This window comes from Vicia villosa, linkage group LG4 (genome assembly GCF_029867415.1).
Source record: "Vicia villosa cultivar HV-30 ecotype Madison, WI linkage group LG4, Vvil1.0, whole genome shotgun sequence".
In the NCBI taxonomy this organism is placed as follows: domain Eukaryota; kingdom Viridiplantae; phylum Streptophyta; class Magnoliopsida; order Fabales; family Fabaceae; genus Vicia; species Vicia villosa.
This window is the reverse complement of record NC_081183.1, coordinates 196,984,769-197,012,278: the sequence shown is the minus strand read 5'-3', so window position 1 is coordinate 197,012,278 and position 27,510 is coordinate 196,984,769. Positions and strand designations below refer to the sequence as shown.

At 32.9% G+C, this 27,510-nt stretch overlaps 3 protein-coding genes and 1 long non-coding RNA gene across 16 annotated transcripts; 3 read left to right on the top strand and 1 right to left on the bottom strand.

Annotated features, from left to right (window-relative positions):
- Positions 1–299: 299 nt before the first annotated feature.
- On the bottom strand, positions 300–3,199 carry LOC131594235 (uncharacterized). The gene is made up of 4 exons (XR_009281321.1): positions 2,418–3,199; positions 1,164–1,937; positions 912–1,016; positions 300–721 (listed from the first exon to the last, which is right to left on the bottom strand). It is a non-coding gene; the product is annotated as an uncharacterized LOC131594235 (long non-coding RNA).
- Positions 3,200–11,178: 7,979 nt separating this feature from the next.
- Positions 11,179–18,755, top strand: LOC131596702 (serine/threonine-protein kinase STY46-like). 13 transcript variants are annotated; one of them, XM_058869433.1, is made up of 17 exons: positions 11,180–11,493; positions 11,588–11,702; positions 12,931–13,028; positions 13,570–13,624; positions 13,940–14,050; positions 14,336–14,386; positions 14,465–14,500; positions 14,842–14,892; positions 15,316–15,458; positions 15,532–15,639; positions 16,045–16,115; positions 16,282–16,457; positions 16,833–16,931; positions 17,045–17,125; positions 17,764–17,817; positions 18,125–18,259; positions 18,348–18,755. In XM_058869433.1, exons 1-17 carry the CDS (start codon positions 11,309–11,311, stop codon positions 18,387–18,389), a joined length of 1,611 nt encoding a protein of 536 aa, XP_058725416.1. In that variant the 5' UTR covers positions 11,180–11,308; the 3' UTR covers positions 18,390–18,755. The 13 variants fall into 13 exon arrangements, with proteins under 13 accessions (XP_058725418.1, XP_058725417.1, XP_058725416.1 ...); XM_058869431.1 differs by having other exon boundaries at positions 11,181–11,493; positions 15,313–15,458; XM_058869432.1 differs by having other exon boundaries at positions 11,182–11,493; positions 15,313–15,458; positions 16,836–16,931.
- A 137-nt stretch (positions 18,756–18,892) lies between these two features.
- Positions 18,893–20,302, top strand: LOC131596704 (glutathione S-transferase-like). Its single transcript, XM_058869444.1, has 3 exons — positions 18,893–19,335; positions 19,412–19,460; positions 19,551–20,302. The coding sequence occupies exons 1-3, from the start codon at positions 19,183–19,185 to the stop codon at positions 20,009–20,011; spliced, it is 663 nt and encodes a 220-aa protein (XP_058725427.1). The 5' UTR covers positions 18,893–19,182; the 3' UTR covers positions 20,012–20,302.
- A 5,554-nt stretch (positions 20,303–25,856) lies between these two features.
- Positions 25,857–26,969, top strand: LOC131596701 (thioredoxin-like protein CDSP32, chloroplastic). The gene has a single exon (XM_058869429.1). It carries the CDS (start codon positions 25,921–25,923, stop codon positions 26,812–26,814), a length of 894 nt encoding a protein of 297 aa, XP_058725412.1. The 5' UTR covers positions 25,857–25,920; the 3' UTR covers positions 26,815–26,969.
- Positions 26,970–27,510: the final 541 nt, after the last annotated feature.

Genomic DNA, 27,510 nt, shown 5'->3' with positions numbered 1-27,510 from the left:
CTAAGTAGGCCAGGGAATGGAGCATCAATTCTTGCTTCATAAGAGTATAAAGTATTTTTTTTCTAGTATGACATTTATATCAGTCAACCAAGGAGAAAAAGTAATGTACACAAAATTAATTTAGGTAGAGAAATTCATTAAAAGAATAAGATATTGAAGACTATGTTAAAATCAAGCACAATATGTCAGAGCTAAAGATATACAAATATTTTCCAACATCATGTTTCCAAAGGGAACGAAACTTGAAAATAATATTGTCAAGTGGGGATGATAGGAAATAACGGGTTGTTCAAATTCCACAACGTTATACCGGTATAGCAACTCTTCGACAACAGTTTGTACCAAACCGCATATAGTGGAACAACGGCAGGTTTTTAAAATTCCACTACACTATAGCTAACTGTTACTTGACAACAATGTGTTTAAAAGTAAGAATATAAACAATAATGAGATTTTTAACCTTGAAGAATTGTGCCACATCCACCACACTGTGCACATATAAATTTGGAGCCTTTTGAAGGTACTACCAGAATTCAGGACAAAGCACAGATAGAGGTTTGGGAACTGACTCAGTAGACATTCTTACTCCAGTTTTGTAACTAATGATAGTTTAAAGACTGAATTTCCATTGAAAGCTCTCTAACTGAAATTCACATTAGCATTCACAAAATCTTCTAGCTGGAAAAGAAAAAGAAACAAATCTCTCCAGAGCTTTCATTTCCTGCATAAGATAAGACTGAAGTTTTAACTTAAAATCATGAAAACAATTATCTTTACTAAAAAGAGTATAATCTTCAAGGAAAACAATTATCAATATTATATAGCCATAAAAAATTAGCAGCACAATAGCTTATTCATAGTAGAAAAATCATCTAAATAGAAACACTTAAATAACAATCAAAATATTGTACCTTCTTGGGGTTAAGCAAGTAATCATACATTGTTTTCTCTTCCCAACAGCAATACAAAGCAATACAAAGAAATTTACTGGTGAAGAATTGTTGGGTATGTACCTCCTGTCGAATCATATGCCAACTGATCAAAACTCCCAATAGCAATAAACAACAATGCAGCAATAGAGTAAGATAATTAAGGAATACCAACAGTAATAGACCAGTAGTAAATAACACGTATATATAAGAAGTGTTCATTGGATAACTCACATGATGACATGTTCGGGCATCCGTGCTAAAAGACTGTCGAAAACCTGTACACCTCCCACAATAAAGCTCTAAATTACATCAGCAGCTACTCCAACCAACAAATGCATAATCATTATCACAACCTACAAATGCTGGCATGATATAATCGTCGAACACCTGATCTTGAGTGATAAGACCGCCACAGCTTAATCGAGCCACGTAAAAAGATATGAACTCAACCAGGCTATACAATAACAATAGACAAGGATTGTGACTCACCACATCTGAACAAACTCTTTCTGATTACAAACCAAAGAGGCTGTCAAAACAGATAGACAAAACACATCCAAGATTGCCAACAGAAGTAAGAACATCAAATTGGATATCACGCAACCCTCCCAAATGCTAAAAGCACCGACGCAAGCAAGATCTTCTCAATAAACTGAGCATGAATCCTTATTGGTGTCAAACCCAAATCCTAGCTCTGAACCAATACAAAACATATTAGTTCAATAGCAATACAATAATTGCTAAACAGTATCATATTGACAAAAACATTATCCTCTAATGTTCAATAACCAATATAGATATAACTTCAAAGAGTCACCAAACCCTGTTGCAATTTCAAAAAATGGTTCGCTCATACCAGCATTTGCATACACCAATTACTTCCACTGAGTGTGATGTTCGTAAAAGCGATCAATCAATTTCTACAAATGTACTTTTCAATAAGGCACCCCTTTCAGACTCGACATGAGAGAGCTCTTCCAAAAATAGTTTAATACCTAGAAAGCCCTGCAAATGCCAGATGAAAAAAATGAGACAAATTCCCTTATGTTTACAGCCATAATTGTTGACTATAATCTATGAATGGCCAACCAACATCTTCACATAGATTGCTTTTTAGTCACTAACATTAGACATAAAAGAAATATAGAAATAAATGAATCAACATTAGTATATACATAAATGACATATTAGTATATACGGTTAGGAGACAAACTTGTTAAGAAGAAACTACATAGACATAAAAGAAAGCAGCAGTGATATGACAACATCGGTGAAAGTGTCAGTCGGAGTCACAACACTCAATTCCTCAGAAGTTCTACAAGTACAAACACGATAAAGCTCAGTATATGTGTTCAATCTCTTCAAGAACTTGGTCAACTGATACTTCAATATAAGTAATGAGAGATGTGCCACCACTAAGGCACTAACTATGCAATTGAAAAAATTGAAATCCAAGGCATAAATGAATTACATAAAGTACAATACCTATTTCACCTAATTAGCTCTAATCACAGGAGTCACCATTTCTTTCTTGACATTCAACTTCCCATTAGTTTCTTTCACTATTGTCATCGGCTTCCTCGAAGGAGCTTTACCAACAATATCTTTAAGATCAACAATCTCCAACTACTTTTGTCAAAGAGTGGCTTGATGGCTTGAAAGATGCTGTCTACAATGCTGAAGATCTGCTCAACCAAATTAACTATGATTCCCTTCGATGCAAGACGGAGAACACGCAACCTGCAAGCAAAACTAAACAGGTCTGGAATTTCTTTTTTTCTCCTACAAATAACTATACAAAGATCAATTTCCAAACGAAAAAATGTGCTTAAACCGGAAACATTTTGTGGAAAATAAAGATATCATTAGTTTCAAAGCTAAAAGTGACCGAGTTTCTCATAGAACACCTTCAAGTCCTATGTTCAATGAATTTGTTATGGTTGGTAGGGAAGATGACAAAGAGAAAATAATGAACATGTTACTATCAGAAAGAAGTACTAACCATAACAATATGGGCGTAGTTGCAACTTTAGGCATGGAAGGTGTCAGAAAAACAACACTTGCCCAACTTGCTCACAAAGATGAAAAAGTTGAAGATCACTTTTTGGTGATGCTTCTCAATTACCATGATGTCCAGCCAACTAATGGAGTTTACTGTCAGATTTGTTAGTAGTGTATTGGTCCTTCTAACCAAAACATTCCCACCCAACTTCTCAAACACAACCAACAAATTTTCTATCAGCAAAAAAGAGAAACTTGGTACCTGAAATTATCGGTTAGGAGTAAACAAATTTATGCTTTATATAAATCTAGAAATTAATAAATATTTAAAGCTAGTTAATCTTTCCTCTTCATCCTCATTACAACTCTTTGTCAACTTGATCAACAATTGACATACAAAATAAAATAATAATAGCAAAAAACTTAAATGCATTTTGAAACTCAAACTAAATTTATTTATCTGAAACTAAAAATAAGAGGAAAAAGACCACAGAAGCCATAAATCAAAATGGTGAACCATTTCATATCGAATCCCCTATTTTATTTTAGTTCTCCACCAAACTACATAGTACATACCTCAGTGTTTGATCTTGTGACAGTGTTTGATCTTGTATTCTCGTGTAATCTTCCTCAGCGAGTTTGGTACTTCAAGAATGAAAGGAGAGGAAGGTGATGGAAATATCCATAAGAGATATGAAGATTCAGTGAAAACAAAAGATAAAAACTATAACAAAGGGTGAAGAAATAAGGTGTGAGAAGAAACTGAACTTGGGTAGGTGGAGGCGGCTTAGACGGAAACTGAGCTGGCTTAGTCGTCTGAGCACATTTCACCTGGTCCTTCTCGAAAACTGTCTTAGCCGGAGCCTCCACCGCTTTAAGTTGTTCGGTTATGATAAGCTGGGTAGGATCCTCAATGTCATCGCCAAGCAAATCAAATGGATTCATAGTTGTCATCTTGACAACAACAACAAAAACAGAAGACAAGACTCAGATTCACTTCACACGATAACTGTAACACTATGTTTACAATGTTTTCGTAGTTCAAACTGAGGGTTTAGATCGGAGAGACAAGAAGAAGACAAGGGTTTGAATCTGAAAACCCTAGCCGCAAAAGAGAGAAAGAGAAGATAATGTGTGTTGAAGTGAGAGAGAAGTGATTATCAGAATTATTTTTGGTCCCCTGTTTTAGGTTTTTCACGATTTCGGTCCCCCTATTTTCTTTTTAAACAGTTTTGGTCCCCCATTCCAATTTTGTCCATGAACAGTGCATGAACAGTACATGTCCGTACATGAACAGTACATGTCCGTACATGAACAGTTGCATCAAAATTGGGATGGGGGACCAAAACTGTTTAAAAAGAAAATAGGGGGACCAAAATCGTGGAAAACCCAAAACAGAGGGACCAAAACTGTAATTTAGCCAAATTAAAAATATTAATAAAATAAAAAAGTTAAAATATTTTAAAATAAAATAATTATTAAAATTTTAAGAATATGTATACTAATTTTATTTTTTTTATCATATTAAATATATGTTTTTGCAAGGATAATTTTGTCATTTACATAAATTTTATATATATATATATATATATATATATATATATATATATATATATATATATATATATATATATATATATATATATATATATATATATATAAACTATCAACTATCTTATCTATTAACTATTATTTTTATCAAACATACTTCATCTGTTTCAAAATGAGTGTCGTTTAAAATTTTTGCATACAAATTAAGAAATGTAATAATATTGTCATAAAATATTATATTTTTAGTGCATGTTTGGTTTGGCTTTTGGAAGAGACAAAAGCACTTTTACAGATGTATAATTGATTTTGAGTGACTTTAAAATGTTTGCTTAGGCAAAAGTAGAATTGATTCTGTCTCCAGAATTGATTCTACTTGAAGCTAGAATTTGTAGCTTCTGCCTCCAGAATTGATTCTGGATGTTTTTTAGACTGAAATTTATTGTTCAACTCACTTTTACATAATTGTATCCAAACATAAATCAATTCTGCTAAATTCAATTCTGATAGAATCAATTCTACCAAACTCAATTATGCTAGAATCAATTCAGTCCACCGCCAATCCAAACACACCCTTACTAAATTAACCTTATTAATGTATTGGAAGTAGTGTACATATTAATACTTAAAGGACTAAATTAGAAAAATAACAATCATTACATTGAAAAGGGAGAATGACACTCATTTTAAAACAATTTTTTTCTCTTAAACGACACTCATTTTGAAATGAATGGAGTAGTTTAATTAAATTCAGCTAAGAGTCCCACATCAGATAATATATGACTTAAACATGTACTTATAAGTGGGGTCATTCCTCACCCTACGAGCCGATTTAAGGATGAGTTAGACCCAACCACATTCTTTAACATGGTATCAAGACCTCGTTGTCTAATCCTAAGCGTGAGAGGATGTATTAAAAGTCTCATATAAACAATATATAACCTAAACATGTACCTATAAGTGTGAGCAATTCGTCATCTTATTAATGTAAAAAAAAAAAAAAAAATCTTATACGTGTACCATTTCTAGAATGAAGGCTATTTCACATGACTAATGTAATCCAACTTTTTTATAAGGGTACTGAACTTTCCATCGTGTTATTTGCATACATGGAGTCGTTAGCCACCGTCCCCATACTATTAAAATGATTAAGTTATGAGAATTGTTACGTGCACTTCAAAAATGATGTCCGTGTGTGACTATATAGGATTTAGATAAGGTTTTTCTTATATATGTATATTTTTTAATATTTCCTTTATTTTCTGTGACATCAAGTATGACATGTTGTGTATTTTTATAACGTGCCATATACGTTTTTAATGTTTTCTAAATGATAGTTTTATATTATTGAGAAAAAATGGCACAAATAAATTAAAATTGTAATTGTAGAGATGCCGGTTCGAATTCACAATATTTCACCTATTCATATTTCATTTTTAAAGGGTGAAGTTTTGATCATTGTTATGTAGAATATTTGGTGTCGATATCTTCCGTGGCCTCTAGAAAGATTGTGTTATGAGTTTGATCTTCGTAAATATTTTGTGTGTGAATTGTTTGAACGATATCTCAGACTGTAATATGAATTGATTGATATTTTTGTTTTGTAAATAGGATTACTCCTAAGATTAATAGAAAAAAAATTGGTCTCGATTGTCAGTTTTGCTAAGATGTATATGAGAAGAATGTTACTAGAAATTTGAAGAGTGAGATGAAAGAGGATGAAATATTTGTTTGAGATTTCTAAGATGAGTGATTTCTATTCATAGTTTGTATAAAACGTCACTAGTTGGTACATCCGATTAAATGGTCTAATTTAGAAGGACTAAAATTATATGATGCAAAATATAAGTTTGATTCGTTGAGTTATCTAATACTGAGAAAAAGGTGGAGGACCTAACTGTTGAAAAATCAAAAGTTTTAATATTATGAAGTCCAAAACTGAAAAGGAGCTAAAAATAAAAGAAGTAGAGGATTGGTGCAAAGAAATTGAAGGTTAAGGCGGAAAGGACGGTGAAAAAGGAGATAAGTTTCTACATAAAGTTTTAAGAGTTGAAAGTTTCCTTTGTAGGACTTCAAAAAGAGGTAAAGAACTAGCACTACGGCAAATAATATATTTTATGACGGAGCTTTCACCTCATCCAAAAAAGAAAGAAAGAGGTATTATTCTAAGGAGCGTCATGTTTTATTTTTTATAAAAATAAAAATAACATATTCTCTCGATTTTTAATAAAACCGAAGAGAAAAATTCATGGCACGTTTCGAATTCCATCTATTGCCGTTTTGTTTATAAGTGAATACAAAATGATTTATCCCTCTGGTTTCCTTAAAAACCGAGGGATAACATAATTAGATTTTGTTTTCAACTAACATTTTTCAAACCTACACAATTCACTCACCCTTGTGTATAAAGTCACATGTCAAACAAGTGGTATCCGAGCTTAACTTTTGTTTAAAGACTAATCATCTCAGGAGAATGATGACTTGAAACATTTCTTCTAATGAAAGGACTTTCCTAAACACACATCCACTGTTTTATGGTGATAGGTTTGATATATGGAAATCTATATTTACAATGTTGACTGAAAGTTTTAATATTGAATTATGGAAAACGATAATCAATGGTTTGTATATACCTACTCACTATATTAATTGTGAAGTGGTAGATAAACATGATTTCATTTAGACCTAAAAAGACAAGAGAAAGTTTAAATTTGATTTCAAAGAAAGAAGGATAAAAAGTCAAAGAAAGCATATGTAGCATGGGAAGATAATGAAGTAAGTTCCTATTCCTATTCCAAAAGCAAAGAATGTGAAAATCTAGCATTGATGGCTTCACACCATTTTGATGATGAAGATAGTAAGGTTAGTAATGAATTTTCCCTTTATGATGATGATGCACAAGATGCTATAGATGAACTCTTAAATGAATGCAAAACTCTGTACAAAACTATATTATCTCAAAAGAAACAGATTTCATCTCTAGAAGAAAAAATTGAGATAATGGAAAAAGATTACAAAGATGAAAAACAAAAGATGATTAGTGGTAAGAAAAATAATTTTGTAAACAATAATTGTGAGTTACTTTCTTTCCAAATTGTCCAATTAGAGAGAGTACTTGAAAGGTATCAAAAAGGACAAATTAGGTTGGAGGGTGTCCTTAGTCAACAAAGATGTTTCAATGATAAAAATACGCTTGATTATTCAAAATTTTCAAAACCAAATTCTAACAAAACTATTTTTGTTAAGACTAGTGACCAAAGATGCCAAGAGAAAGTGAACAAGCCTAAAGTGGTTCATCATCATCCTAAGAAAATATTTCCTAAAAAAAAACTTATATTCTTAGATATAGAAGTAACTTTGTTCCTACATGTTTTATTGTAATATAAGTGGTCATACACTTAATACTTGCTATGTTAGAAACTTTAGTGTAGCAAGTGGGCATTATGTCTGGGTAAATAAAGAAACTAACTATGAAGGACCCAAAGCACATTGGGTACCATACAAAACTTTTTTTTTTTGTAGGTTTGCTTGAGGACCACTTAAAATTTATGATGTTTTGATATGTGGTGGTTCTAAGTATTTGACGGGAGACATAAACTAACTTTCAAATCTAGTTCTAAAGTCTAAGGGTTATCTCACATATGGGGAATACCTTAAAGGAATAATTCTTGACATTGGAAAAGTTGGAGCACTAAATTTCACATTCATTGAAGACTTATTTTATATTGAAAGACTAAAGCAAAATCTCATAAGCAAAAATCAACTTTGTGACAAAGGCTTCAAATTCATCAAGGATGAATGTTTGATGAAGTCACTCATGAGGTAAAACTCATTTGTAAAAAAATTATTTTTATGTTCATAATTTCGTTATGTATTTTAAGTCTTTTCCCATCCTTTTTGCTAATGATAAAGGGGAGAAGATATATATGTGTATGTGTCTACTTGTGTCTAACTATTGCAGCCCAAAGAAATATGTAAAAGTCTCTAAATCAAGGGAAAGCTTTGATCAAAGGGGAGTTATCAAAGATAGGGGGAACATTCACATAAGAGATTATCATGTGTTCTAAAAAGATTCAACATTCTCAAATTTTCATGGTTGTCATCATCCAAAAAAGGGAGAATGTGAAAACAAACTTCCAATATGTTTTGATGAAGACAAGCACAACAACGGCATTATCAAAGAAGGAAAAAGAAAAGTAGTTGATGACATAATTTCATTTGCAAGAGTTGCTCAATCAAGTTTCAAGTGTCTTAGCAAGGATGATTCAAGATTTAATCAACCTATGAGTTTTAGATAAGGGAAATGATACTTTTACATCCAAGGATGACACTTACACCGTATATGTATACGGTTTTGTTTTTTTTAATATTTAATAATTAATTTTTCTTTTTTTTCTTACACTCACCAACATATGCCCATGCTATTTTCTATACGGTGTAGATGTAAAACACTAAATTTCTGGTGTAAAGATAGCACCTCTCTTTAGATAATTAGTCAAGACTCAAGACTAAGCTAAGGTACAATATGCATTAATGAAATAACCTTAGATGCTCAAAGAAAATTTTTAGAAAAACTTTTTTATGCATTATTTCATCCTTTTTCAATATTAGCATGAAGTGGCTCTTTCAAAATTGTGAAAATATCTAAGTCCACTAAAAGGCTAATCAATTAACCATGCTACTGTGAAAAGAAACTATTAGCCTTTTTTTTCAAATGACTAGGATAATCGATTAAATTATATTTTCTCTAAGGTTAATCTATTAACCTACCAATTAACCTTTCATAAATGAACCAAAAATAAATCGGTTAACATGCATTTTTTTCACATAATGATATCGATTATCCTCCTTCAAAAGGGGAAGGAATAATCAATTAGCAATATTTTTTCACATTTTTTTAATTATTTTTTTACGTTGTTTTTTTTTTTAATTTTTACTAAAACATTACATTTTTTCTGTCACCTCTTTTCATAACCAATATTTTCTTAACCATGGAAATTGTTCATGATATTTTTTCAATAATTGCTTTTTGAAAATCAAGAGGCGTGTCATCATTATAAATAGTATAATTTTCAAAATCTAAAATTACCTCTTTTTCTGATAAATTTCAAAAGTGTTCAAACTTTGATAAAACAAGAAACTTGTTTCTCTACATAAATTTTCATATTAGTAAAAAGTTTCCTTTGAACACTTTGCATATTGTATAATTATTATTGTTACAGAAAAAGGAAAGAACCACTGTTGGGATTTATTTCATCCTACTGCTTGAAACTTTCATTTATAAAAAATTCATATTTGCTTTTGTATACCTTGTTGTACAGGATTATTGGAAACAAGAGAGTAGAAAGGAAAGAATTGTTTTCTTATTCTACTTGTTTGGTTTATTCCTTGCTGTCTGAATTGTTGGAAGCAAGAGAGTTGGGTTTGAGAGGATTGTTCTCATTTCAACTTGTCTGATCACGAGAGGATTGTTCTTTGTGATTGTGTTGGTCTTGTATAAGTCCTAACAATAGTAAAATCTCTTTCATATTGAAAGAGGACTGGAGTACTCTAAGATTGTGAGGGGAACCATGATACATCCTTGTGTTCTTTATCTTTTCTTGCACTTTATCATTTTCATAAGCACCTTCAAACCATAAAAATAAAGTAACATACCACTAAAATAAAAAATTGACCATAGTACCTATTTCACCCCCTCATCGGTGCACTCTTAAACTTACAAACTTAAAGGTTCACATGGGGAGCTCTGAATAATGAAAACAAAATAAATCACTTAAAGTTGAGTTTGTCTGAAGAACTCAACTTAAAGTCTCGTATGAGAAACTCAACTTAAAGTCTCACTTGAAGGACTAAACTTAAAATCTCGTTTGAGAGAATCAACTCAAAGGTTCACATGAGGAGCTCTACTTAAGGAAAACAAAATAAATCACTTCGCCTTTCATAAAGACCTCGTGCTTGAATGAATGTGTATCGGTAGGAGCGAAAAACCCCCTCACCTAAGAAGAGGCGCCATAATTCTCTCAGGATAGGCGATGTAGCATGTCACCATTTTGAGAGACTCCCTACCCGCCCATTCATTGTGATGAGCGTCCATTGATTATGTCGCCTGTTTCCTGGATCACTCGTTCGTTCGTTAGAATTTGAAGGTTATGTGTCTTAGTCTTCAACGATACAGAAAAGGGAGTCAAAAGGAGGAAGAACACATTTTCATGAATAGTTGGGAAGTTAACTACCCACTACCCATGCTCTTGAGAAGAAATTATTATTCTCTTAGAGCCTAAGATCCATGCTCAAGAATTTCTTATAAATATTTTAACGATTGAGGAAGATTGCTATGAACATAATATTTAAAATAAAAATAAAAAAGTAGATAAAAGAACAAGATAACAAGGAAAAAAGGTTGCATCACATGATGATAAGCGGTTAAATAAAAAAAAAGAAAATCCCATAAGTTATGTTCCAAGTCATGAAGTATAATAAGCGGCAAACAGTGAGCGTTGATAGAATAGTATTAATATATTAATGAGTTAAATAATAACATTAGAATTATGCATAGAATAGAATCAACGCAAACAATGGACGCCCACGGGTTGTTGTTGTATTGTCCTTTGAAATAATGAAAAAGGATTAATAGTTGGTTAATTGATGATTAGTATTAATAATAAAGTAAACATGCATTGTTGTCTTTGTCTAGTTAAATTAAAACCCACGTAGACACTGATGGGTAGAATAGTAGGGGTGCACACTGCGCTCACTCATAGATTGATTTAAATGCCATGAGGTTTTGATTTTGGTTGAGTTAGTTAGTTATATACTCTACTCTACATATGGGAGATACAGAGAGTTGCAACAATAGAGGTTTGAATATCAATTACCATGGTCCAATTCAGAGTCTGAAAATTGAAGTTTACAAGGACATTCTCACTCGACTCATGGAATTGAATGCTCCTGAGGTCACTCTTCCTCATTTTCAAGACGAACTCTGGGTTCACTTCAATACTCTTCCAACTAGGTATTTCATCTCAATGCGTAATTTAACCTAACTTCTTCATTCTCCTCATCTATTTTGCTTAATTTACACAAGAATAAACATGTGTTGTTAACAGGTATGCGCTGGAAATGAATGTTGAAAAGGCGCAAGATGTTCTTATGCATAAAAGATTGCAGAATATGGCAAGAACTATTGCTACTAGACCTGCAATTGAAGTCCGTCTTCTCCAGGTAATTTATTCATGCCTCCACCAATTATGCTAATATTAACAATATCAGATAGAGTTTTGATTTAAACTCTAACATTATTCATTATATATGTATTAAGAATTTGATTACTCAACAGATTTTATCCATATTACTTCATGATTTCATCAATCACCACTATATTCCTTTTTCCTTTTATTAGGATTTAGGATAGAGATGGAAACACCTTTTATTTTTCATGTCTATTATATTTAACGTTTATTAGACATTTCATGCTCCATTTTAGGGAAAATTTCTATGATTTTATTTCAATTGTGCTATGCAACACAAACATCTCTATTCAACACTTGTATAACACTTGTTAGAAAACTCAAACAAGTGCCCACAAAAATTGTTTTCTTTTGATTCAATAGTCTTTGAATCGGTGTCCGACACCCGTACGACACTCAAATGACAAGTGACGGACAATTCTGACAAGCTTCCCAAAATACTTGTTCTTTTCTTTGTTTTGACAAGCCTCCTACATTCCTTGGTCAAACCTCAAACACATTTAATAGTGTTAAAGACGCATTCAAGCAATGTTAATCAATAGAAGGTTGAAGATATTAAATTTGATTAGAACATTTTTAACTTTTTAGTTGTAGCAGAGATGATGATGTTGTGTTGGGTGTGTGGTAAGACTAAACATAATAGAATAAAAAATGAAAGTATTAAAGAGAATGTTGGGGTAGTGCGAGTGCCTATAGTAACGAAGATGGTGAAAAATAGACTTATGTGGTTTGAGCATGTAAGAGAACATAGTAGATTCTGTGGTAAGGAGAGTGATCATATGGGGATAAGTCAAACAACTAGAGGAAGAGAAAGACCTAGAAAGACTATAAGAGAAATTATTAAGAACATATTAACGATTTGGATATAAGCATGGTTCTGGATAGAACATTATGGCGCAAGTTGATTCATGTAGCTGACTCTACTTAGTGGGATAAGGTTTGGTTGTTGTTGTTGTTGTTGTTGTTTACTTGTAGATGGATAAGTAAAGGTCAAATACTATTATACATGTAGCGGTGTCAGTGTATTATGTTTTTAATATTAGCGGCATCGACATGTCCGTGTCATGTTAGGTATTCGTATTGGAGTCCGTGATTCATAGCAAATATATGTAGAAAATTGTTTTCTTTGTTTAACAGGATATGAGAACTTTATGGTACCTACTACCTATTAGCCAAATGATCATGGTGTATCTGTCATGCAGGTTCGCTCTCCTTCTGGTGTGCATTCTAACAAATCCCTTCATTCCAACATACAAACACAAATCAGTTGCCAAGTCTCTGATTTTCCATGCAACATGAGGCACGATTATGTGAAAATTGACATGTCCTTTTCCTCTATAATATAATATTATCCACTCTTCATTCTCCTTGTAATGTCTTAAATATGGTTTTATCAACCTTTACCAACTGCTGTCTTTTCTCTTATTATGCTCCTCAGTATCCATCCTTGGCCTTTGATTAATTATTTAACTTGAACTTGATCTTGGTGCAAGCCGGTTACAAGTTCAAGATAGGGATAAAGGTTTGACTTTTTATTACTTTTAATTTGATAATCATTGTCCTGTTGTTCCTTAGTTTGCATTTTTTCCCCTATAGTTTAACCTCTTATTTATTTAATTATTTATTTATTTACACCCCCTTCTTCATCCTTGCCTCTGGTGTCATGTGGGCTATGACCGGTTAATAGATTCCTTGTTGAACTAGAAAAACGCATCTTCTCATTTTCAATTTTCATAGTCTACTTTACTTCCTGCTGAAGTAGCCTCTTAAAAAAATAAAAATGCTGGTTGACACTTTTATTTCTGTTTATATATCACACTCTTCTACTTATAAAATCGCAGACCAATGCATGAAATCACAATTTCAACCAGCGATAAGCCAAAACTTTTCAGTCAGGTATCAAATCCTATTTATTCTTGTACAAATATTTCTCGCTACGATGAAAAACAATGTTTTTACAATATTTTTCCTATGTGGGCATGACAGTTATAGGGTTTAAGTAGGATGGCAGAAAGTTAGACTTTTATTATAAACAAAAATGATTTCTTTGTATTTCATTGCATAATAATTAGAGTAATAACACATAATGCATAAATCTTTTAGAACCAGGTATACTATATAGGCTATATGGTACACCTGGTTCTAAAAGATTTTTGTTAATAAATAGAAAGATAGTTTTTAAATATGAGATGTTTGGTATTGCGATTGCAGTTGACTACCTTACTCTCTGAGATTGGGCTGAACATTCAAGAAGCACACGCATTTTCCACATTGGATGGATATTCATTGGATGTTTTTGTTGTAGATGGTTGGGCAGGCCAGGTATTTTTCTTTTCATACTTAATCTTAACACAGTAGCTTATTTAATTGAAAACAGATTGAGAAGGAATTGGAGCTGAATTGAAAATTTTGTTCACTTTTAATTAGTCAACTTAGAGCTTCTTTTGAAACCAATTGTATATAAGTTTGACAACCTGATTGCATTAAACGGATGTACTACACAAATTCTTTTTGACAGAGTAGGATTTCCTATATTGAACTCTATTTTTGTCTTGAATTACTTCCTAATAAGTTACTTGATTACTCTCCATGCATGAACTTTAATAGGATACTGAGAGGCTCAAGCATGAAGTGATAAAGAAAATGCAGAAACTCGAGGTATGCCCCATTTGCATGTCACTTGATACATCTCTGCTTACTGAATATGTTCTAAGATATACTTTTAATTGTTATCAGAAAAATCAATGGTTTCCCTTGTCTCCTTTTCCCAAGGTATACCTCTATATTGCTCCCATAATCTCACCTATATAATTCATGCTTTGAAGGTAGTTCAATTCTCTTGTTACTAATTTAATTTTTTTTAATATAAGTTGGAATGAAAAGTTCATTAACTTGCCATTATTTTAGCAACTAAATAACTTTTCTCAAATCAATTGCATGTTATTTTGGTAACCTGCTAGCTTTAGAAGTTAGACCTCAATATGATGTACTAGGGAATATGAACTCATTTTTCGGTTAAATTAAAGGGAGGAACCAGAGAAGTACTATTTAACTCCACTTTGGTCTCTAATTTCTTTGGTTCAACATAATTAATGTTCATTGTGAATTTACAGGAGACCGAGATATCAAAACATATTCCAAAAAAGAAAATTAAGAAACTCGAGGTAGTTATTTTTATGTTACTTGTTACATCTATAGTGCATTGAATTTGATTTCATATTTACTTTTACTCTTAATAAAAAATATCCATGTCCCTCTCCAAAAAACATCAATCTCTGAGTGTACACATGTTATTTCGACACATTGTTTAGAGTAGTTGTCACCATTGTCAGTAACATAAAATAAGCATATTTTGAAGTGTTAGTATTTAGAAGATCGTTCATATATTTATACAGAAAGCGATAAAAGAGTTTGTTTTTAGATTATGGACTAACAAACATCTACAAGAAGTTCACAATGTTGTAGAATAATATAATCTTTTTGTAAATAATATGAAGTTAGAATTAAGCTCTGTTGCTCTTAAGGCGTTCGGTTATCTTTTAGTGGAGCATTATTTGTAACTCTTGTTTTGAATTGAAACCTAGAAGCAACCCTGGTGCAGTCTTCCTAAGGAGAAACTAGAGAAAATTGGAATGAACTATAAGCCCATCAGTAGAAATTATGTATGGGAAATTGATGCAAGCTGTTTAAGATATGAGAGGAAAATGGCCTCTGGATCAGTCAGTGATTTGTGAGTATTATCATTTAATCTCTTTGATATTTTTTGAATCAATACATGTTGAATTACTGCTTGATTGACACAGGTACAAAGGCACTTATATTAATCAAGATGTGGCTATCAAAGTCTTTAAGAATGGTAGTCTGAATGGAAATACACAGAGGGAGTTTTCTCAGGAAATCTTTATTCTGAGGTTTGTTCTATCACAATGTCCATTCATTACCCTCCTTTTCCATTTCAACTCATCCATTGTACATGAATTAATGTATCATTTATAGAAATGTGACCTGACAATTTTATTGGATATAAAGACTAGCTCTTTCACTCGATTCACCGAATATATAGTAAAAATGAAATATACCATAGACTCATGGGTTCTTATCCTAAAGTTAAATCTACATGAAAATGTTTATGCTACACTTTAGTGGTATTATATAAATAGGTCAATGATTCCATCCAAGGTTAGAGACAAATGAAATGAAACACAAAGTAGAGAGGTTGCTTTCAATGGCCTCCCTTTACTTATGGCGGATTTTCCACTTAAAAACATTCTATGATCAGTAATTATTCATTGATTTTTCGAATTGAATTATTTCAGTAATGTTCAGCACAAGAATGTTATCAAATTTATTGGTGCGGCTACGAAACCAAACTTTCATTTTGTCACAGGTAACAGTTATTTTAATATATATATATATATATATATATATATATATATATATATATATATATATATATATATATATATATATATATATATATATATATATATATTGTCTACTGAGAGGAGTATTGGAAACTATATTGTCAATTTATGTAATCTAATTTTTCTCAGAATATATGTCTGGCGGAAATATGTATGACTTTCTGCATATACAGAAGACCATACTTACTCTTCCTTCTTTGCTCAAAGTAGCAATTGATGTATCCCAAGGAGTGAAATATTTGCATCAGAACAACATTATACATCGAGACCTCAAAACTGCCAATCTTTTGATGGATGAGAAGGGGGTAAGTGATTATTACTGACTTTCTTTTGATTTTACAGTTTGTTGTTTCTTAGTTAATGCTTTCAAATCATACAATAACAGTTTGTAGTATATTATTGCATGCCATCTTTTTGTGCATGAAATTTCAAGTTGACTGGTTATGCATATCATTAGAAGGGCAAAACAGTTTTATATCAGTCGAAATGAAAAAAAAAAAAAAAAAGTTTCATAGTTGTAAGGAAATAGGAATAGTTCATTGTGAATAAAAGGTCACCTTGATAAAAATCAGGAATTAAAAACGGTCTGATTTGTTTTCTCGCTCCATTTGGTGTTGCAAAAATTTACATAGCACAACATAACTCATTCCAATGTGACCTTTGTTAAAAAATTTATCCAGCAGGTAGTTAAAGTTGCTGATTTTGGTGTAGCCAGATTGCAAGACAAATCTGGCATCATGACTGCAGAAACTGGAACATACCGGTGGATGGCTCCAGAGGTATCTGTATTATGATATGTATATAGTGTTTGTTACTTCATTTTAAATTTATGAAGATCCCATGGCCATATATTGGACTCATTATAACTTGTGATTCCCTTGAAATTTAAAAGGTTATTCAACATAAGCCATATAATCACAAAGCTGATGTTTTCAGCTTTGGGATTATTCTTTGGGAGCTTCTCACAAGAAAGGTAATGATCCCTGCATTTTTACTTTTTCAAAAGGAAATTCTCACTAACATCCGAGATCCAAGGCCGAAGAGGCAATCCTTTCCCTTCACCTTTCCAGCAGAAAATTGATTTGATCATTTTGCTCTAAATTCCAAATCTAAATTGTAACTACAATACACTTTTGAAAGACACCACTTTTGTTTCTTTCAATGGAAAAGCCCTTAATACACATTGTTGAAAATATCATTTCGTTGCAATACATTTATTTTATATATTACATGGCATTAGCTATAGCTTAATTCCTGAAACTGAATACTGTACTAAGCCGAAATCAAACATAGATTCCATCAAATCCATATCTAACATGTTCAAAGTCTATATTCCAATTGTATATAGTTGGAGTTATCAAAAGTCTTAGTAGACAATAGGACACGAGAGAGAGAGGAGGGCTAATAGATAAAAAACATAGTCACATCCTTTGGCGTGGAGAAAAGTAAATAGTTATAATTTCAGTTTGTTTAAAATAAGTATACACATTTAACTTGGAAATAAAAATAACAAAAGCTATATTGATTTCAAAGATTTGATTCACATGGTTTTCATTCAATTAAGGTTGCTTTGATTTCAACCTATGTCTATTTTTTGTGATTGAATCACAGCTTCCTTATGAAGATTTGTCCCCATTGCAAGCAGCAGTTGGAGTAGTGCATAAGGTATTCACTTAACAATTATACATTAATCCTTTTACCTATTGCCTTCTAGGAAGGGTGGGATCGGACAAACTTATAATCTATTAGTAGTTATATTTTAGAATTATCTGTTACCAAGAAATTGCCAGTGTCATTGAAATGACACTAGTGTTTTGAATGAAGGGTATCCTATCGTATCAATAAAGAGAATTCAAGGATGACAAACCGCTGTCACTCACTGGATTTGCAAGATAAGAAAATGTTATTAATTCGTAATCTGCACAAAATAATTCAGTAAAAAATAATTAGATTCGAGGCACTTAAAATGCAGGATTTGAGGCCTGAAATTCCAAGGGATGCACATCCAAAGTTAGTGGAATTGCTTCACTGGTGCTGGCATAAAGATCCGTCTTTAAGGCCCGATTTCTCAGAAATTCTTAAGTTTCTACAGCACATGAACAACATGGTATGGGAAGAAATATAACTAGATTGACCTCTTATCATTGTCTTGTTTAACCTTCTAAAATGCTTTTTCCCCTTATATATTTAAACAGATTGCAGGGAAAAAGAAGGTAAAGGTTAAAGGGAAGATGTGAACATGACAAGATATAGTCATTGGCCAACGGCACGTTATTTGAGAAAAGCTTGAAGACACATGTACATATGTGGGAAAAAGAACACTATCTGTGTTCATAATTCCAGTGGGGTTGAATTTGTGATGTATCATGAGTACTAGAATAAAAAATAATCAATTAAAACCTGAAGATTGTATTTTGTATATTTATGTTGAGAAAAAAAATTATGCTAGGTTGATGTGGGTGCATTTTCTTTTGCAAAAGGTAGCAATAGAATCTGTATGCAATGAAGAAAAAAAGTGTGATGTTAGACTGGTAATTAAGGATAGTTCTATTTTGCTTTTTGTATGAAGTGATAAATAAGAAAACAAGACCAACTTTGCAAAAGGTGTTTTGTAATGACTATAATGGTATTCTTTTCAAGGAGACTTTTTTTAGATCCAACTATGACAACTAAAAAAAATTAAGTTGAAGCTTTGTCCTTGAGCCTCAATTTTCTTGTAATCTTTGAATGAAAAGGGGAGGTATCGGTCTGTTTAATGAGAGTTTAAGGGAAATTAGTGGATATTTTAAAACTATAGATACTGTTTTTAGAGAATTTATACAAATGACCAACTTTAGGGGAAGAATAAATTTTTTTGGTTAAAGTAAAGGCAAATTCAATTGGGCATGCATATATAGACACTGACTGCATTATGAAGTGGTCCCCACGAACCTAATCTACAGCAAGTTTTCCTTTATTTCCTTCAAGAGAGCAAGCAAAGAGGTATTGTATTGCATTTGAGTGAAAGTGTAGAACAAGAGAAGGCCAGAAATGGCAACTCCAGTGAAAGTGTACGGACCAGCCTTTTCTCCCACGGTCTCCAGAGTGTTGACATGTCTGAACGAGAAAGACATTCAATTCCAACTGGTTCCTGTCAACATGTCCAAAGGAGAACACCGAAGCCCTAATTTCCTCAAAATCCATGTAAGCTATCACTTCACCTCAACCCTAACCTAACCTTACCTTGTTAATCATTTTCTCTTTCTCATTTTCCTTACAGCCTTTTGCCCAAGTACCTGCATTTCAGGATGACGACATTACCCTCTTCGGTAACTAATTAATTTATTAACTTACTGCTTCTTACTTAATTATTACTATTAATTACAGTAATTAACAAAACAAATACAACTGTTAATCAGAATCTAGAGCGATATGCCGGTATGTTTGTGAGAAACACATAGAGAAAGGAAACAGGGAACTGTACGGTACAAACCCACTGGCAAAAGCATCTATAGATCAATGGTTGGAAGCTGAAGGACAAAGCTTCAACCCACCCTCATCAACTCTGGTGTTTCAGCTTGCCTTCGCTCCTAGAATGAACGTGAAGCAAGACGAAGGAGTAATCAATCAGAGTAAAGAAAAGCTCAAGAGAGTGCTCGATGTGTACGATAGGAAGCTTGGGGAAACTCGATACTTGGCTGGTGATGAATTCACACTCGCAGATCTTTCTCATCTTCCTAATATTCATTACTTGGTGGGTACTGACGATGATACGGCTTCTCTGTTTACTTCGGAGAGAGAGAATGTGACGAGGTGGTGGACGGAGATATCCACGCGTGAGTCGTGGAAAAAGGTTGTGGATTTGTACCCAAAACCTTGATACATTCGCGTATGTCACATGCGCTAACAGACTTCAGATCAGCAGATTACTATAATATGCTTTCTTTACTTTATATTTTCCATTTCCAGTGTGATTGCTGACACACCTCCTTTAATTGTATGATGAAAATGTACTATTCTAGTGATATCTAGGATGCTAAATTATCAAACTTCCAATGTCTTAAAGCATGCCACTCCGAGTGAACAATCTAGGAAGCCAGCCAATAAATTGCTAAGTGCTTATGTAATTCTGCCATAATAAAAAGGACTTTACCAGCGTCGCCTACTATAACTTACTCCTCCCTCCCGTTACTGTTTTATATTCATTGTTCAGAGGGAGTATGGGAGTTGTTATGTGTACTTCAAAAATGATTTCTCTGTTTTCATATATGATTTAGGTGTTCTATTTCTATCAGTATGTTTATACAGGCTTTGATAAGTTCAGTTTTCTTATCAGCTAAAACGCTTCGTTCAAGTCTCGTGTTTGGGAGACTGTGTACCGATATGTTTATACCGATTTCTTTTATGTTTGGCTTCCTCATGAGCTAAAATAGTTCTCCTTTACCTACCTCATTCTTGGGAGAACGTGTACCAAGATGTTGATACTAACTTCTACTATTTTATTTGTGATGGCCGAGCTCTGAGATGCATAGATAGAAGCCAGAAAAGGCTGACAGAGGAAAGAACGAGATAGGCAAGAAACTGGTGGAGGGCAAGTTCGACCGATCTCGTGGTTGGTAGAAGGACATGATGGGGTACAAGCCTGATATTAGTGACATATCCATAGCAACAATTAGCAGTTACAACAATTATAGGAAGAGTTGATTAATTAATAGCCTTGATGAAGCACACGCAAGAGAGAGCAATGAATAGTCGTCTGAAATGTTATAGGGGTTACAATCAGAATAAAAGGGCAATAACATTGATTGGCTTTTGGGCAAAAAATGGTAGCTATAAAAAGGTGAAGAGGCGAGGAAGAAAGAACAAACACTTCTACACACATAATACTTAAATTGAGGCTTGATTGGTTATACGATCAACTTAGTTATAAAGGTCTACTTTTATTAGAAAATGGTAAATTCTTAGGTACCTGCTTGTTTCAATGGGTACCAATACCCAAGTGAGTGGACCAATTTCAATGGGTACCAATACCCAAGTGAAGTGGACCAATTAAAAAGGGCCATTTGCCTTATTTAATTGACATTTTATTTAATAATTTTTTTTTAAAAAAAATTGAAAAAGAAATTTATATTATTGCAGAGATAACTTTCGACGCTATATTAAGGTTTACGCTTCCCATTTTGATCAAACCAATTTCGGTTAAAGTGTGGCAATAGTGCCTTTCAATATCGGGTATTCGGTGAATGCCCAAGAAGTTGTATGTTGAAGGTGTACTTTTTCATTTAATTGTTTTGGAGTCCAACTAAAAGTTTTCACAGCAGAGTGTAATTTTTGTTTCATCCGCAACTGGAACCGGTACTGCTGTTAAAAAGTGGCACAAATATCATTCAAGGAAAGAAACTATTATTTAAAAAACGAGGCAGTGGGTTTTCATTACTTTTTGGGATTTGAGGGTATTTTGTATCCACACTGTTTTTATTTCTGTCACAAATTATTCATTATTATAGATAGATTAAACTGAATCATTATTTTAAATTAATTAGTGTTAATTAGAGAGTTTTATTGTACTACAACTTTGAATTAATTTTACTGATCCTTTATTAATAATACCGGTGGATGAATATTATATAATTAAGCTTAATAATTGGACTATTGAATATTTGAAGTAAATAAGTTATTCACCGAAATTTATTAAATTGATGAACGGATGAAAATGGAGGAACATGAAAGTCAGATGAAGAAGTAAATTTCTGTAAAAATGGAGATGAACGGCGGGAGGAAGAAGAAGGAAGAGATATTGGGTTTGCGAAAAGAAAATAAGCAAAAGAGAAGAAAAAAAGATAAAATGGAGTTGATGGGTTAATTGAATGGTTTAATCATTATTAATATAATAATTTTTTATAAATAAAATTAATATTAATAATTTAAATTTAAATTAGATAAGTGGACCTATTAGAATTGGACATGTCACACGGGGTACCGGTATCCAATATAATATGATGGGTACTGGTAGGGGTGTTCATGGGTTGGGTAAACCCAATAAACCCAGTAAAATCCACCCAAACCGATCCAAAAAAGTGGGTTGGGTCGGGTTATTAGGTGAATATGGTTTTCGAAAATGAAAACTGTTAGAACAAGATTTGTTCTTATCAATTATCTTAGTTTTGATGATAACAATAATATGAATTTTGCTTAAGATAATATGGTACTCTAATCCAATGCAATTTCCTTTTCAGGAAATATATAAAGAGTATGCATAATTCAGCGCTCAGAAGCTTTGTCTCAAAGGGTTCAGCATGCAACATCAGAACATGGTCTGGCAAGACATCAGAAGATGGTCGAAGCAGAATCAGAACATGGGTCTATGGAAGCATCAGAAGAACATGAGATCAGAAGCACTGAAGTTCTGATGGTATCACGCTCAGAAGCACTTCAAGGTCAGAAGATCAGAAGATGCTTTGCACCAAGCTGTTTGACTCTGATGATATTCAAACGTTGTATTCACAAACATCAGATCAGAAGGAAGTACATGTGGCAGGCTACGCTGACTGACAAAAGGAACGTTAGAAGCTATTAAAGGCAACGTCAGTAGACACAGCGTGAACAAGGCTCGAGGTAGTTGACAAAAGCGTATACCATTAAATGCGATGCTGTACGGAACACGCAAAGCATTAAATGCACTCAACGGTCATCTTCTCCAACGCCTATAAATATGAAGTTCTGATGAGAAGCAAGGTTAACGATTCTGAACAAAACAACTCATATTAACTTGCTGAAACTCTGTTCTATTCAAAGCTCAGAATCTTCATCTTCATCAAAGCTCACTACATTGCTGTTGTAATATATTAGTGAGATTAAGCTTAAACGTTAAGAGAAATATCACAGTTTGTGATTATAGCTTTTAAGAAGCAATTGTAATACTCTTAGAATTGATTACATTAAGTTGTAAGTAACTAGAGTGATCGTGTGGATCAGAATACTCTAGGAAGTCTTAGAGGTTATCTAAGCAGGTTGTAACTAGAGTGATCGTGTGGATCAGAATACTCTAGAAAGTCTTAGAGGGTATCTAAGCAGTTGTTCCTGGAGTGATCAGTGTGTGATCAGAAGACTCTGGAAGACTTAGTTGCTGACTAAGTGGAGAACCATTGTAATCCGTGCGATTAGTGGATTAAATCCTCAGTTGAGGTAAATCATCTCTGCGGGGGTGGACTGGAGTAGTTTAGTTAACAACGAACCAGGATAAAAATAACTGTGCAATTTATTTTTATCGGTCAAGTTTTTAAAGCTACACTTATTCAAACCCCCCCTTTCTAAGTGTTTTTCTATCCTTCAAAAACCCATTCAAAATAATTGGGTTATGGGTAAACCCACACCCAACCCATAAAACCCATGGGTTATTGAGTGACTATATTTTTTCTCTTTTTTTGTAATTTGACAAGTGATGACTTTGATGTTTTTAATTTTGCTTGCTTCAATTTCAACTTTTTGAACATCTTTTATTTAGTAAATAATGATTTTAACTTATTTAGGATGTCACATTTTGATTATTTTGATGTCAATTCTAATAAATTGCAAGTATTTTATGCAATTCTAGGTTTTACTGTAATGTAACTTTGCTTTTTACAAATATATGTTTATGATAAATTTCATTATACATTTTGACATTTGATGTTTAAAAAAACAACAGTAATATATTAAACTATTTATTAAGAAAAAATGTAACATATCATTAATATCTATATAAGGAAAAATAATATTGGGTAACCCATTACCCAACCCAATCCAACCCACAAATTTGTGGTTTTACCCAACCCAACCCAATGATATTGTGGGTGGTTATTTTTCCTCACCCAAACCAGTGTACCATGTACGGGTTGGGTTATGGTTTTGGCTAAATTCAACCCAAACCGACCCATGAACACCCCTAGGTACTGGAGTGTTCACCTTAGAAAATTTGACACCCATCCGTGGACCTGTGATAAAATTAACTTGTGCCACATCGTTTAAAACTCATAACAAGAGCTTTTTAAAACTCATAACAAGAGCTTTACAATTTAATGGTAGGAAACATCACAAGTAATAACAACAATGATCAGTTAATTGATTAGATGATGCAATTATACGATTGTAAATCCGCAAAATGAAAAGTTGAGATATTTAGTCGTTGCATAGAATCAAGGCCCATTCAAACTAGCTTGGGTCTTAAGTTTATGCAATTCTAATTTATTACATTATATATGTTCTACCCGATTAGAAAAGTTAAAATTTTGCCCATGACTTATCTAAGTGTTCCCAATTTATCTGATACAATTTCTAGATGTTTTTCAAAATATTTTCTTTAGGCAAATCATTTTGAAAAAGGTTTTGGTGCGTGCGTATGTGTGTTTTACCCCCTTTTCTTTTACATATGTTCACTCACTTACTAAAATAGGAGATTACACATTTTCTACAAACTTTTCTCAGATACTCTTCTTTATGTTGACATTGCTTGAAATCTCTTGATATTAGGCTTTAGATTATTTTCATTTAACTTGTCCTCTTTGAATAGTCAAGCTTATCAAACCATAATACTTAAGTTTGCATCTTTAGTTGCTGAATTGTTCATTCTTGACTTATCATAGTTGTCATCATGGTGGTTGTCATCATCAAAAATAGATGTCATCTTACTTTCAAAACAAGATTCCATAATATATAAGTAGATTTCGATTTTGTAACGAGGGTTCGCATTTCATTCTCTTATTTGTAAAATTCGCACATTCGAGTCACAAAGATAAAGAATTTGTGAGAAATATATGAACTTGCGTTCCACTTTTAATTCAAGCATTTCTATCCAACCGCTTAATTATTAGAGATTTATTTATTTGTTTTATCCATTTAAATATTTCTGTATTTACTTCTTTGAATCTTTACGTTGGAAAACCTTTTAGCACTAATACATTTTCTTAAACGTTTAACACAAAGCGTCCTTTAAGATTTTTATAGTTAGATCCTACAAGTGAATTAAAACTCGTGATTGTTTACTAAAAACATCAGTAAACAGTGTCATTTTGTTTTACGAATCCAAAAAATATTTAAACTGTGTGACTTGAGGGATGATATGGTCTCCAACTTTTACCTCTAGGTTAGAAATGTCTCTAATTTTGTTGTACTTACATTTTGTATACTCTGTCTTACTTCTGCTTAGGAGAAAATCATGTATTTTTAAAACTCGTCTCTAAGTCTTCAACCTATCATTTAAATCCTCCTTCAACTTTCTAGTTAAGATTATATCATCTGCAAAAATCATCCATCTCGGTGCTAACTCTTGAATGTGTTTTGTGAGTACATCCAAACTTAAGGTAAAAAGGTAGGAGCTTAAGGTTGAACCTTGACGCAAATCTATTGTAATGGGAAAATCGTCAGTCTATCCACTATGTGTTTACACAAAAGTCGATACCCCTCCATATATATTTTGAATAGCTAGAATAAAACAACATTATAATTTATTACCTGAAAATGGACTATTTTTAAAAAAATTATTTGTAAATTAAAAGAATAGTAAGATGCATTATTTATTATGAATTATGAGAAGGCGACTAGTGATTTTTTTGAAGGAATTGTGATGCAGATTATTTTACATAGTACATTATTAGCAGAGTCCTATAATGAAGTCAAATTTGAAAAATCAAAAGACACTTGTAATTAACATATCCACACGTCTTTCAATGGATATGCTTTTTTATCATTCCCATTCTTCTTCTTCCTCCTACTCACTTCTCTCTTCTTTCCCTATCTTTACCTCTCTCATCCATGGCTTCAATCACCCACTGCAGCAATTTCATATGCAAGCCCTCAATCCCTTCTTCAATCACATCCCTCCCTAAGTTCCCTACCCTTCACTCCCTTCGTTCTTCTTTACCAAATTTTCATCCTCCATCGCTACTCTCTCACACAAAGACTCGTGTTGTTATCACAAAAGCCACGGCAGCTCCTGGTGCAAAGAAAAAAGATGAACGAGTTCAAAAAGTCCACAGCATAGAAGAATTCGACCAAGCACTTCAATCCGCAAAAGACAAACTCGTAGTAGTCGAATACGCCACCAAAGAGAATCCAGAAAGCACCGAGATATACCCTTTCTTAGTCGACCTCAGTCGAACCTGCAACGACGTTGAGTTCATCCTCGTCATGGGAGACGAATCCGAGAAAACCAAAGAACTCTGCAAAAGAGAAAAAGTAGACAAAGTACCTCACTTCACTTTCTACAAAAGCAACGTAAAAATCCACGAAGAAGAAGCTATTGGACCTGACATGCTTGTCGGAGACGTGCTCTACTACGGTGACAGCCATTCAGCGGTGGTGCAACTTCACAACAGAGAAGATGTTGAGAAACTTATCGAAGATCATAAGGTTGATCATAAGCTTATCGTGCTTGATGTTGGATTGAAACATTGTGGTCCTTGTGTTAAGGTTTATCCGACAGTGATAAAGCTGTCGAGACAAATGAATGATACGGTTATTTTTGCGAGGATGAATGGTGATGAGAATGAAAGCTGTATGCAGTTTTTGGGGGACATGAAAGTGATTCAAGTTCCAACGTTTTTGTTCATAAGAGATGGGAAGATTTGTGGAAGGTATGTTGGTTCAGGGAAAGGGGAGCTTATTGGTGAAATCCTTAGGTACCAAGGGGTGCGTGTTACTTATTAAGTGTTTCATTGTTCAATTGGTGAGATGGGAATATATATAGTTAAGGATTGTCTCACTGGTTTCTTTTTTTCGAAAGATATATCCTTAATTGTATTGTATCCTTATGTACTATCTTTTTATTGATTTCAGTGGATTGCATAGTTGTAATTTGATAATATATTTTGTTGATAACAAAATCAATTAAACTGTTACAAACAACATTGGTTGTTTGGGATTAATCAGGTAGTCAAGAAAATTAAACATGTAAAATGAAAAACAAACCTTGTTTTGTTAGATAATATGTAGTAGTGGAACTCTATTATAATTGGTGCAAACATATGTTTATCCGACAGTCATCAAATAAAAACAACATGTCTTTTAGACTTATCAGAACCGCCTAGTTTTCCCCATGCCACATGCCAAGCACTAATGTTTATTATATTTGGAATACTTAAGCACTAATTTTGCAATGAAAAAAAAAATAGCTTACCTCAACTTCCTTCTAGCTAAATCCATGAGAAGCACAAAAAGAAATATAGCAGCGAAAACATAGCTACCTTCATGCACTTTCTATCAAAGTATATTTATCATCTTAAAACCAAGCACCGGTAAGGCATAGTAGTAGAAAAATGGTTGTTTCCCCCTGTCGTCAAATGTTTCTGTTTATTAAGTCATCTATTACCTTTTGGCTACTATGTTGGCCTTTCTTTCTTGATT